This window comes from Berghia stephanieae, chromosome 15, assembly GCF_034508935.2.
Source record: "Berghia stephanieae isolate SIO BIC M18660-M18661 chromosome 15, UCSD_Bste_1.3, whole genome shotgun sequence".
In the NCBI taxonomy this organism is placed as follows: domain Eukaryota; kingdom Metazoa; phylum Mollusca; class Gastropoda; order Nudibranchia; family Aeolidiidae; genus Berghia; species Berghia stephanieae.
This window is the reverse complement of record NC_088374.1, coordinates 13,671,440-13,685,745: the sequence shown is the minus strand read 5'-3', so window position 1 is coordinate 13,685,745 and position 14,306 is coordinate 13,671,440. Positions and strand designations below refer to the sequence as shown.

At 37.0% G+C, this 14,306-nt stretch overlaps 1 protein-coding gene across 2 annotated transcripts in view; it reads right to left on the bottom strand.

The window, feature by feature from the left end:
• The window catches only part of LOC144960811 (pre-mRNA-processing factor 40 homolog A-like), a 59,980-nt gene extending 51,386 nt beyond the window's left edge, over positions 1 to 8,594 (bottom strand). Inside the window, exons 1-3 of one of the 2 annotated variants that reach the window (XM_078894159.1) lie at positions 8,523 to 8,594; positions 2,428 to 2,466; positions 595 to 652 (exon numbers count right to left, since the gene is read on the bottom strand). In XM_078894159.1, coding sequence (XP_078750285.1) covers positions 595 to 652; positions 2,428 to 2,466; positions 8,523 to 8,528 — 103 coding nt within the window. In that variant the 5' untranslated portion in view covers positions 8,529 to 8,594. The remainder of the gene's footprint in view (positions 1 to 594; positions 653 to 2,427; positions 2,467 to 8,522) is intronic. The other variant, XM_078894158.1, reaches the window with a different exon arrangement.
• Positions 8,595 to 14,306: the final 5,712 nt, after the last annotated feature.

Sequence of the window (14,306 nt, the reverse complement as noted above, 5' to 3'; positions counted from 1 at the left end):
GTTTTTGTAATTAAATTGAAGCTTATATTCAACTTCACGTGATTAGTTTTATGAGGTTTGTTTGTTTGTTTTGTTTTTAAGGGTTTTACGGCGCTTGCAACACATCTAGGTTATATCAGCGCCAGTAAAAACAATTAAAGCACTCAAGAGAAAGTAAGACATAGGGGAACTGAGAACAAATAGGGATCAGATGTAGATTCCAAGAGCATACCACCAATGTACTTAGTTTGAGATAAACTATATAAGTCTTATCCGGACACAAACACAAAATCCAACAAAGAGGAATACACTCAAATACTTACATTATACACTAAAAATAACAAATATAATAATACATAACAGACAGATGATTTACAAGGAAAAAAATACCATCTCCCAAAACAATAACTATGTATTCGACTGTTTCCCTCCCAGCCAGGACTCCGACCAGGGCCAGGACAAAACCAAGTAATCTCATTCCAAGACAAAGACAGAAAGCATGTTGGAAAACAGATATTAGGGGATAGAAGACACAGTATGTACCTCCCTGCCCGCTATGGGAGGTCAGGATCCCCACCCAGTTTTTATGAGGTTTAATTAATCAAATAAGCTCACCAGAATTGGGATCGATCGCTGGAGCCCCAAACCTTGCGGGACCCCCAGGAGGTGGTATCTGAAAATAGATGGAATTCATTCACTCATTCCAGGGTTCCTGTGATGTTTTGAATTTATTATATTAGACAGACACTGAAGATCAATCACCGACAGCCATTTCTGGCGACAAGTTGTTTATTTCTGGAGTTTTTAAGGGGCATCACTCTACAATCAACAATACATGTATACCTTGTCATTCAAAGGACATAACTCAATAATAGTTAATACATACATACAAAACACAGTTGTTTCCCTTGATATATTACGTTAATGTTACTTTATTACAGTTCCCACTCAAAACCCATTTCAAAATTCAAGACTGCCAAATTTTTTTCAAGAACCAATAGTTTCTCCACAACTAAATTTTTGTTTTCGACTGAACTTTTGTCGCAAATAAAAGTAGTCAATGTCTTCACTCGAACTGGCAGAGTGGTTTTTCATTGCCGTTCACACACACCACCACCAAATCTCAGCATCAATGACATCAGACTTACATACAAAACTATCTAATGATGAAGGCTTTGGCATCACGTGTGCCTGCGTTGAATCAAAAGCGCAAGAGCTAGTGGACGTAGACGGCTTTGCAACAAAGTTACGTAACGACCCCCTGTCACTCCTAGATATAGTCAATGCTAGTGACTTGTGATTGTTCCCTTGAATGTGGGAAGTCAAAGCAGACCTTCCCATGGTCTTGATATAAATAGTCTTTTTACACAATATGCAGTATGTTTCAAGATTGTTGCCAGAAAACGGTAAGGGCTGCCCGAAGCCGGTGATCGTAAAATACTAACGAAAGAGTGAAAATGGAAAGGTTTCGTATGGGAAGAAAACAGACAATGGACGTTTCGGGTACAAACCCTTCGTCAGCACAACAATACACAAATAAACGTGGAAAACAAATAAAATATAATGAAAAATAACTTGTATCGTCTGTACTCAATGGTGGTTGCAGTATGAATGAAATTTTAGCGTGGTGTGGGTAGAGGATAGGGTGCCTCAGGGGCATATTTGTGTATTGTTGTACTGACGAAGGGTTTGTACCCGAAACGTCCATTGTCTGTTTTGTTCCCATACGAAGCCTTTCCATTTTCACTCTTTCGTTAAGATTGTTGCTAGTATTTTTTAACCAGTCTTTGAAAGCCGGGTGTTTGGTCCAGAACTCCTGGAATGTACCACCAGGCATGATGATTAGCAGTTAACTTAACATAGCTTAATCAGTGATGATAATAGTAATAGTAATTTATCAGAAAGGAGGAACATTTCTCGGTCTCTCAAACACAAGCAAAATGTAAAAAATAACAGGAATGTTTTGTATTATATGTGATATATTACTACAAGTGTAAATCCATTCTTATCATGTGACATAAATTTACTTTTTGTAAACATTTAATGAATTGTCCTTTTCACATAACATTTTAAAGACCTACAATAATATTCAAATAAAAGGTCAGAAAGCGTTGTTTTCTTTTGAATTTTACATTATAAAGCAGGCTACAATATCTTTGTTCCGGAAACCTAGTGGTTATGCAGCATATAAACAACCAAAGAATCTCTCAAATTTCAAACCGTAGTCCAAAGGCAAAAAAAGGAAGAGTAAACTAAGCCAATCACCATTGCTTTATTGTATCTCTGTATAACCAGAAGAAGAAGAAGAAGAAGAAGAAGAAGAAGAAGAAGAAGAAGAAGAAGAAGAAGAAGAAGAAGAAGAAGAAGAAGAAAGAAGAAGAAGAAGAAGAAGAAAGAAGAGAAGAAGAAGAAGAAGAAGAAGAGAAGAAGAAGAAGAAAACAACATACCGGCACTCCGAAGCCTGGCATTCCACCTTGGTGTGGATTCTGGAGATTGTAAAGAAAGAAAAGAAAGTGTCATCAAATTGTATCAACATGGGATCGTTGATTGCCCATACGGTAGAGTCACACTCTCCCGGCCAGGCGGTGTTTGTTGTATATTTTAGTTTACGTCCACATTATGTTATGTCATATGTTGTTCTTTATTTCTGTGTTGTTTCAGATGTTGTACTCAATGTTATAAAATTGAGCTTTTATATAGCGCAATATCCACTAAAATGTGCTCAAAGTGCTTTACAAGGGGTCCCTGGTCAAAAGCAACATTTAACATGTAGGACGGGACATGATGCCTGTCAGGCGATATTACAATTTTTCGGACAAAGACAACGCTGTTAACAGCCAGGTACTCATTTTACACCTGAGTACGGTGTGAGAATGTGAGTAAAGAGCCTTTTCCAAGGACTCAACTATGCGCCGAGCGAGGCTCGAACCCAGGACCTTCCGATCTGAAAGCGAGTGTCATACCACTAGACCACATAGCTGTTATACTGGTGTTTCTTGTTGATTAAAGCTTACTGTAAAGCTGTCATCTCAACTCATTTCAATTTAATCAACAAGAAAATCAACAAAATCACAAAGGAGCGTTATCTCAGACCAGAACGGTTAATTGTGGACCCTAACTCCTCCGAAGCATCCAAAGCCTGGACGCATTGGCTCAGAACATTCGAAAACTTTGTAAGAAGTCTTTCTACAACTAATGAAGGCTTCAACAAACTTTCTACTCTCATCAACCTCATCAGCCCCGACATTTACGAATACATAGCCGAATGTGATACGTATGAAACTGCTATACAGACATTGCAATCTGTGTTTAATTGAGCTTTTATATAGAGCAATATCCACTTAACGTGCTCAAAGTGCTTTACAAGGGGTCCCTGGTCAACAGCAACATTTAACATGTAGGACGAGACATGACGCCTGTTAAGCGATATTACAATTTTACGGACAAAGACAACGCTGTTAACGGCCAGGTACTCATTTTACACCTGAGTACGGTGAGAGAATGTGAGTAAAGAGTCTTTTCCAAGGACTCAACTATGCGTGGAGCGAGGCTCGAACCCAGGACCTTCTGATCCGAAAGCGAGTGTCATACCAGTAGACCACATAACCTAAAAATGAAATCTTTGCTCGCCACCTCTTATCTACAAATAAACAGGAACCTGGTCAAACTCTTGACCAATTCCTTCAACAGCTTAAAGTACTGGCAAAAGACTGCAATTTTAAATCAGTCTCTGCAGATCTTTGCCATGAAGAAGCCATCCGCGACGCCTTCAGTGGTTTGACATCAAAACTGATACGTCAACGTCTTCTTGAAAATACAAATCTAACGCTACAAACTGCTTTTGATACCGCAAGATCATTAGAAATGGCAGAGACGCAAAGCCAATCGTACCAACAACCAGCTGCAACCTTCACTGCATCAACTCAGCTGAATGATGACCAAGAAGATAGTGGAAATCAATTAACAGCTGCTATTAGCAACAATTGCTACTTCTGTAGGTATAGAAAACAAGCAAGAGCGAAATGTCCAGCATGAGACCCTATTTGTAAGCAATGTGGTAAGAAAGGTCATTTCCACAAGGTTTGTCAATCTCCTCCAGCTGCGAGAAGTAAATCCTTTCCAGTCAGTAGCTCTGTCTTCTCTTCATAGCTGCCAACTTTTCAAAAATAAAATAAGGAACGCTCATTTGACCGGGGATGAGGGGACGACATGTGCCCCCCCTCCCCCTTTCAACGAATCGCAACATATAAAAGTCAGCATTTTCAATTACTATCTAACAAGTTTGAGATAACAGAGACCAGTCCAAATGTTGCTAAATTATCAGGTTTAGTACTAGCACATTTGAATTGTCAAAATGTCACTTTCCACAATGAGATCAAAATTTCAGAACAAACAATATAAAGAAAGAATTCAACTGCCTCATCTTTGATAGGGACTAATACACAAGAAGCACAATTGTAAAATAAATGAAATAACTTAGGATGGTTAGAAATGCATAACTGCCAACCTGGTACATCACTTGAGAGGGTGTTTTGGGGTAAAAATTATGTGAGTTCAGCTAAAAAGTAGGCGATTGCATATATGTTTTCTTTCATGCAACATAATGGTCTTTAAGTAGTACACAATAATAGTAGTTATAGTAAAATGCACCTCTAAATATTGGAGAATTCCTACTTCTTTACTTTGACAAGATAAACACACCTAAAAATGGAGTATACTTATTTTTCTTGAACCTAAACCGTTACAAAAGCTTGCTTGAAAAAAAAAAAATTAATTAAAATCAGATGAAGATGTTTTTTTAAAGGGATTAAATTTATATTCCATAAATTAATAAAGGGAAATAATCATTGTCATCTTTAATCAATATAAGCAATTGATTTTCTGATTGAATACCTTCCAAAGATGTGAATTCAATTTTATTTTTAATTAAAATAATATTTGTGACATATAGTGAAAGTATCAATACTGTCTTAGAATATTAAAAGTATATCGAGGCTAACATCCATATTCTATGCAAATCTCCAATACATTATGAAAGGTTTGAGTAAAAAACAGGCGTCATATAAACAACTGGAATTTTTTTTAAATTGTTGAAAGTCATTTATGATAGAGGCATAATTCAAATTAAAGAGCTACACAGGAATGGAGATTATGATGTGCTGATTTAAACCCTGCTCATCCTCTCTCACTGGACACCAATAATAATAATAATAATAATAATAATAACAATAATAGTAGTAGAACCTAAGAGACAGTTTTGCTTATGTTGACAATATAACAGTTTTTGGGTTAACTAAGAAAGAACATGATGACAACTTACATAAATTTCTTAACACCGCAAAGAAACATGGCATTACCTTCAATGATTCAAAGAGCATCATTGGGGTGGAGGAGGTGGACATGCTGGGATACCGAGTATCTCAAGGAAAGATCATGCCAGACCCAGAGAGATTAAGACCACTGAAAGAATTAGAGCCACCTGCAACACTGAAAGCTCAACAACGAGTTGTAGGCATGTTTGCCTACTACTCCCAATGGATTTCTCACTTCTACGATAAGATTTTGCCACTGACTCAGAATAAACTTTTCCCATTACCTGATACTGTCAAGAAAACATTTTGCAGTTTGAAGCAGGAACTTGAGAATGCAGTTCTAGAGACTATAAGTAAGGACATTCCTCTTGTGGTCGAAACTGATGCCTCAGATGGGGCTATATCTGCAACATTGTACCAAGAAGGTCGTCCAGTAGCTTTCTTTTCAAGGACACTTTCATCAAGTGAGAAAAACCACTCAGCAGTTGAGAAGGAAGCCTATGCAATTGTTGAAGCAATTAGGAAGTGGAGGCATTATCTGCTTAATACACATTTCAATATCATCACAGATCAGTAATCTGTCTCATTCATTTACGACAGTAATCATGGTAAAGAAGAAAATGACAAAATACAACGCTGGAAGATTGAATTGTCTCCATATGACTATGAGGTCATCTACGACCGACCTGGCCCTGAAAATCAAGCTGCTGATATGCTTTCTCTCGCTGTGGGGCAACCTTCACAAACACGAACGATCTAAAACTATTGCATGAATCTCTTTGTCATCCTGGGATCACCAGAATGACTCATTTTGTTCGTACAAAGAATCTGCCATACTCTGTAGGAGACATTACTGTAATGACTAATAAATGTGGAGTGTGTGAGGAATTAAAACCTAAATTCTTCCGACCAAATAATGAAAATCTTGTTAAAGCGACTCAGTGTTTTGAAAGATTAAGTATGGATTTTAAGGGTCCACTGCCTTCATCAACTAGAGACAAATACATCATCTCACTATCATTGACGAGTTTTCACGATTTCCTTTTGCTTTCCCATGCTCAGACATGTCTTCATCAACAGTTGTCAAATGTCTTTGCGAACTCTTTTCCATCTTTGGAACACCTTCCTATATGCACTCAGATAGGGGATCATCATTCATGTCTCAGGAAGTAAAAACATTCTTTCATGAGAGAGGAGTAGCTACAAGCAGGACAACACCATGCAATCCACGTGGAAACGGACAGGTGGAACGTTTGAATGGTACGCTATGGAAGGCAATAACTCTTGATCTTAAATCACGCCAACTTGATGTCCGTCGCTGGGAAGAAGTTCTTACAAAGGCATTGCATTCTCTTCGCTCTCTGTTGTGCACTCAAACTAACACCACTCCTCATGAAAGAATGTTTATGCATCAATGTCGCTCTACAAGAGGAAATTCATTACCAACCTGGTAAAAAGAGGTGGGGGGAGGATGGATGGGACATTTATCCCTTGCAACGTTCTGTAAAAAGAAGACGGAATTTTAAAAAAAAAAAGAAAAAAAAAGTGGTGGAACCAGGATTTGAACCCACAACATCGATTCTGGTGAAACTTCCAGGGCAGACGACTAAACCATTTGGCCACAACACCCACTTTGAAGTCGACGCATATTGTATATATGTAGTAACAACTGATTAATGTTGGTTAATTTTATGTTTTTATAGATATTTTATTAACTTTCCTTATTTCTATGTGCATTTGGAAACATTCCATATTCTGGAATGTGGATAATTATTTAAAAGAGCGGATTTTCAAATATGTGTCTGGGAATAACGAATTTCCGTTATCCCCAGACAGGTGTCTGGGAATAATGACAGCCATTATTATTATTACTAGGCTAGGACTAAAAACCAAGACATCGGGTAATGCGTGTCTAATGCCAAAGTATAGATTCTCTGTTTGGTCAATTTAGACACGCATGTGGCAGCCCAGCTACTTATAAGTTATCCTTATGACATGCTCTGTATAGGCTGTCATTATCCCCAGACACCTGTCTGGGGATAATGAAAATTGGTTATCCCCAGACACCTGTCTGGGGATAACGAAAAGGCTGGGCTTTCATTATCCCCATACACATGTCTGGATCATTTTAAACACTAATACACCACCTCAAACATTTATCAGTCCATATCTCTGCTTCTATGAGGTCTATTTTCATTTTGAAAAGTTCAAAGTGAATAACTAAATGACGCCGATTCAGCGGTGTATTCGGTCTATCTACATGTGAATAAATATTTAATTGTCGACTTTTCCAAAATTCCAATAGGTCATTCATTTGCATGTCGTGATCTATTTTTCCTTGATTTCAGCTGTTTCAGCTCTAAACTATACCTTTCTCTCTCAATAAATAATTATTTTTCTGTTTGCAATGTATTACAGAGATGTTGAATTACCACATGTAAAAATTTCAAAGTTGTATCTGAAGTCTGAAGCCGTTTCTGAATTATACTTGATTATCCATTGGGTTGCTGTGTTTTGGTCACATATTTTCCTATTAAAATTAAGCTTCTATAGAGATTTTTCACCACATAAAAGGTCATAACTTTTTAACTAGTTGAGATAGAGCAATAATTTTTTCACTTCAGTAAATGTTTCACTCCCCTTTATTTATCTACGCTAAATTAATACCGATATCTCTATTTTGAAAAATTCTTGCAAGTGCCTATTCATATGTTACAGTGCAATAGAGCTGTCGGGAATTGGTTTCTGAGGGTCTTGCAAATACCGTAAAAGTTTTACAATGTCACTGTTCCAAGTCTCTCTCTCTCTCTCTCTCTCTCTCTCTCCTCATCACTTGCACTCCCGCTCCCTCTCTATCCGTGGTCCGTACTACGCAGGCTTACCCATCAAATGGTGTTGGGAAATGTCTAGAATAAAATTCTTTCGTGTAAAACTTCATCCTTGTTCTGGCCACACTAACAGCAACACCATGTCTCTACTCAACTAAACTAAATCATTTCGGTTCCACCGGCCCACCTCTGACTGTCTCTCACTCTTGTACTTGTACTTTGTAGAATTTGATTAGTGATTGGGGACTAGGGGCGGAGGGGCCTCGTTGTTCTCACTTCCCTCTTATATAAAGCTGTAAACATAATGTAAGGTTCAAGTGATACAGAACGTGGCCAATAAAGATTCAATAAATCTCATAAAATTTAAAAAAAAATTTAAAAAAAGAAGTCTAAAAAACATACCGCCATGTTGATATCTTTTGTTGATAACTGCGAAAAGACTTGGAAGTCCAAAAGCGGAAACCAAACGTTGAAAATTTTCTTTATTTTTAAATTAGAAGAGTAAACTCCACGTGGCTCGGCGTTTTCTATCGCTACTCTAGATGTTTGTCAATTAAATACACCGCACATATGGAAATGAAGTGATTAAAGGAACAAAGGGAGAACCATAGCATGAAAATTGATTAAAAATTAAAGTCATCAATATTATAAATTGAGTCTCTCGCATTAAACGAAATGGCATTACTTCTCTACAACAAACTATGCGGATCGAGCCTCTTAGACTCCGAGGCTGTCGTTTTTCTCAGACATATCAGCCAATAAATAAAACTGATTATTGGTAGACACCTGTCTGGAAATAATTAAGAACTTGGGCTTTTGATCATTGGCAAACCGTATCTGGCAATAACCAAAATCCCAGGGTTACCAAGTTAATAATTTATAAATTCTCTTTCCCGTCCTCTCGTAACAACAAAATTTAGAACGAAGATGGAGCCTGCCTTCACGTTAGAACATGAAAACGCATAGGAATAATTGTGCTTTGATTTTTATCAATTTGCTACAAAACTAAATTATGTTGTAGAAATTGCGATTTGATCCTTTTTTTTTATTTGCGATTGAAATTCTTTGACATTGCACTTTGTTTGGTAAAAATCGGACAAAAATTACGACTTTGGTGATGCAAAATGATTTTGATGGCAACTATTGTAAACTTTTAAAATTTATTTTGAATAATTTATAACTCCCCTATTAGTGTGGCGATTTTGTCATTCTTGGTATCAATTTTATTTTGATAAAGAGATAGGAACTTAAGAGTTATTTTTTCTGATGCAAAATTATTACTTTGTATTATTTAGCACCAAGAAAAATGGTAAATAACAATGTTACCTCTTTGATCTACCGCCACAGTCTTTATTCGTGTAGAATTGTGACTCAAGCGTCCCAAAGTCTTCGGCCAAACACAGGCTCTCTAACCGGCCGGCCGAAACAAAGACATGTATAATGCTATTGTTATCCAAAAAATGTAACACCTTTTTGTTTAGGCCTAATAGCTAAAATCTAAAAGTAAAAAAAAAATATATAATTCTGAGGAATTTGAAAGTCACATTGCTGATATCAGCTTGAAAAAAGAACATTGGTCCTTATTCCGAAAAATCGGTTGAAAACCAACTGTTTTACGAGAAAAATTGATTTTGAAAGTGTTTTTTTTTTAATTTTAGCTTTTTTAGCAACTTTTTATTATTTATCGGCCCTTCTTGATTTTTTTTAAAATCATTGTTTATATATGACCCTACGCCTCGAAGCCGTATTAAGTCGTGATTTGGAAAACAAAGAAAACCGGTTTTAAAGTAGAAATGGTCAAAATGATCAAATTCCAGTTTTTTGTTGTTTCATAAACTACAATCATTTTTCTACATGAAAACATAATAATTCAAATTAAGTATTGACGATAAGTTATATATATTTAAAGTTTTAAAATGCAACTATCAGTGAAACATTCAAAACAAGAGTTGACTTTCTCTCAGAGAGCCACCATTTCCAAGGCTTAGTAATATTAAGTCTTTTCCTCCACCAATATCATGTTAGAGACCACAACAAAGGGTGTGTCCTTATCTATCTCAGAGAAAGCATGACTGTTTCCACAAATTCATGGTTCAACTAATAATGAACTTTAAAAACTGTAAACAAGTCTAGGTTTTTCCCTGGCAACCTTACAAATTAATGCTTCTGATTGGTCAATGCTCATCACATGCGCCTGTTGACCATTAAAATGCTAGGGCGGTGTGTCATGACGTCAGTATGCGTGTGTTACATATGTGTGTGTTTGTGCATTTCGATACACACCAAGTGCTATTATTTCTTTGTCTATCTGCATTGGTTAACTCACTCAATCCTAGAGATTTTTTTTTCTGTTTTTCAAAATAGGAAAGAATGTATTAAAAATTAGCATGTACATAGATAGTTTTATTCAACTACCATTAACATGTAAAAACTAAAAACATTAGCTTTGATACTACGTCTATAATTTGTCTCAGAAAAATGTAATAAATAGGCACGGGGTAAAAGTAACCCGGGTAAACTACGGATGTAGTCGGTGTTGGGGTTGAGTGAGTTAATGATCGAGGTGAGGGTCCTTTGTCCCTCTTTGTTTATTCATGATTGCCTAATCTTACACTGACCGAGATTGTTGTAGGATAAACATTTCATATTAAGCAGAATAGTAAATAGAGATAGACCATAGAATTAAATGAATGAGAATACGTACGGAGCCTAAAAAGTGTCCACCAATGAAAGCATTCAGCGCCATTATATCATGGGCTGGGAATGTAAGCATTACCATTCATTCGATCTCTATGTCAACATAACGACACAAGAAAAACAACAAACAATATCAAAAGCCACAATAAAATGGTTCAGAACTGTTGCGTATATTTATGCTTCAATAAAGCTGTCAAAAAATGAAGTTAGAGAATGTGTGTAATCATGTATTATAATAACCTATAATGTGTTTTCCAACCACCACATCGTCACCGTCACTACTACTACAACCACCATTACCACTTCATCACTGCCACAACTACTACAACCACCACCACTATATAATTATCACTACCACTAGGGTACACCACCACTACATCATCATCACTACTACAACCATCACCACTCCATCATCATCACTACCACTACTACTACACCATCACTACCACCACTATTACAACAACCACCACCACATCATCATCACTACCTCTACTACTACAACCACCACCACAATATTATGACTACCACTACTACAACAACCACCAGCACCACATCATTATCACTACCACTACAACTATACCACCCTTAGCACATCATCATCACTACCACTACTACTACAACCACCACAACCATATCGTCATCACTACCACTACTACTGCAACCACCACCACCACCAACCACCACCACTATATCATTATCACTACCACTACACCACCACTACATCATCATCACTACTACAACCATCACCACTCCATCATCATCACTACCACTACTACTACACCATCACTACCACCACTATTACAACAACCACCACCACATCATCATCACTACCTCTACTACTACAACCACCACCACAATATCATCACTACTACTACAACCACTAGCACCACATCATTATCACTACCACTACAACTATACCACCGCCAGCACATCATCATCACTACCACTACTACTGCAACCACCACCACCACCATATCATCATCATTACTACTACTACTAGTACTACAACCACCACCACCACCATATCATTACAATTACCACTACTACTAAAACCACCACAACCACATCGTCATCACGACCACTACTACTGCAACCACCACCACCACCACCAGATCATCACCATTACAACTACTACTACAACCACCACCACCACATCATCATCACTACCACTACTACTACAACCACCACCACATCCTCATCACTATCACTACTACTACAACTACAACCACCACCACCACATCATCATCAACACCACTACTACTACAATCACCAACACCACATCATCCTCACTACCACAAGTACTACAATCACTACCATAATTAGGTTTTGGAGCTTTACTTCTTTTGAAATAAGGAAACTTCGGAATTGTATTTGGCATTGTGTTTATATATCATAAAAAAATTCTAATCAGTTATCTATTTAGAACGAGATACTATACAATATGTATGCCAAATACCATTCCAATTCCTTTTTCTTGTGTGCGGGAATTCCTCTTTCTGCATTGAAATTCCTACGAGTGGTGTCTGAAATTCCTGTGAGCCAAATTTAAAGTTGGGTCTCTTTGCTATGATGATGCAGTGAGTGTGAGACTCACTGAGAGAGTCATCCCTACACACATAAACAACAGAAACAATTTAAAAACATAACTATGACACGAAACCACTCACGCACGGGGTTATACTATTTATCCTTTTCTCTATATAGAACAGGACAAGACAAACAAGAGCTTGACTCTCTCTACACTTAGCATTGATGTTTGTTGTCAGACGAGTTCAACTCTCGGTCGACCTGTCAATATTCCTTTTTGCCTTGGACGTAATCATTAATAGAATGTTGTGTGGTTTTGACCGTGAAGAAAACCTTAGGAAGTCACATTTATATCATTTTAGAGACATCGTTTTGAATCATTTTGAGTTAAACGAGCGAGCAGGAAGTTATTTTCTTAGACTTCATGAACGGCCGGTCAGCGCTTGTTTACTATAGTAACGCGATTCCCAGCCAATGTCTCAATGGCGGATATTTTTCTCATCGGGGCGGCTGGTTGGTTAGCCAATAAGAGCACCGTACGGTTTCCATTGGGTAATTTCCTTGGGATAGACAAATAGAAAGAGAGGCAGACCTATTAATGGATCATATATATATATATATATATATATATATATATATATATAATATATAATAATAATAATAATAATAATAATAATAATAATAATATATATATATATATATATATATATATATATATATATATATATATATATATATATATATATATATATATATATATATACAATAAGCCCCACCCCCTCCTCCTGAAGCTGTCATCTGTCTCAGAATGGAACAATGCAATGAAAAATTTAAACATCCTATTTCTTTAATTGCAATCTCATTGATCAATATGTTTCCAGTTGATTGACTATGACTTACTTTCGGTCTACCCTCCCCTCTCGCTCCACTTTTTCTTTATATATATATATATATATATATATATATATCTCCTCTCCTCTCTTGCTCGCTCTCTCTCTCGCTCTCTCTCTCTCTCTCTCTCTCTCTCTCTCTCTCTCGCGCGTGTGTGTGTGTGTGTGTATGTGTGTGTGTGTGTGCGTGCGTGTGTGTATTTTATTCTCTCATTCTTTCTCTTCCTCTCCCATCCTATTTCTTTATATTTCTTTCCCTGCCCACCCGGCTTCACATAGTTTTAAAACTGTACTTTGAAATTATAAATGCTTCTTTAACTTTTGGTATTATGAACCCGTATCACTCTGATAAATAAGATAAAAATGTCACATTAAAATTCTTATTTCATTGATTCTTTACTTAAATACAAAAAAAATTCTTCAAAAAGTGAGCAATGTCATAAAATTGTCGGCATTAAAAAAAAAATTTTTTTGGGCTGTTTTATTTATGTTAAGAACATCTTACATAATAATGAATAACTACAAAGGTAATACTTGGATTATTTCAAAAATGTGTATGTACATTATCAACTGTATATTCTAAGCTCATGCCAGATTCAGTGGTGCCAAAACTCCGGTTTCACCGGAAAAAAAATCCGGTCGGGAACAAAAAATTCCAGGTTACGGGCAACTTCCGTCGACTTCCGGTGATGTTTAATTGTTCCAAGGATACTCCCCCCCCGACCGCCCCCCGTCCCGTCCAGTCATTACTAATACAACCACCACCACAACATCATCTTCATTACCACTACAACTACAACAACCACCTCCACATCGTCATCATTACCACTACAGCAGCAACCGTCACCATCACATCATCATCACTATCACCACTACTACAACCCCAACCATCACTACCACTATTTCTACAACCACCACCACGACATCATCATCACTACCACTCCTACAACAACCACCATCACATCGTCATCATCACCACTGCTACTACTACAACTACAACCACCATCACCACCACATCATCATCACTACTACTACAACCATCACATATATCAGAAAATATTTGTAATCAATT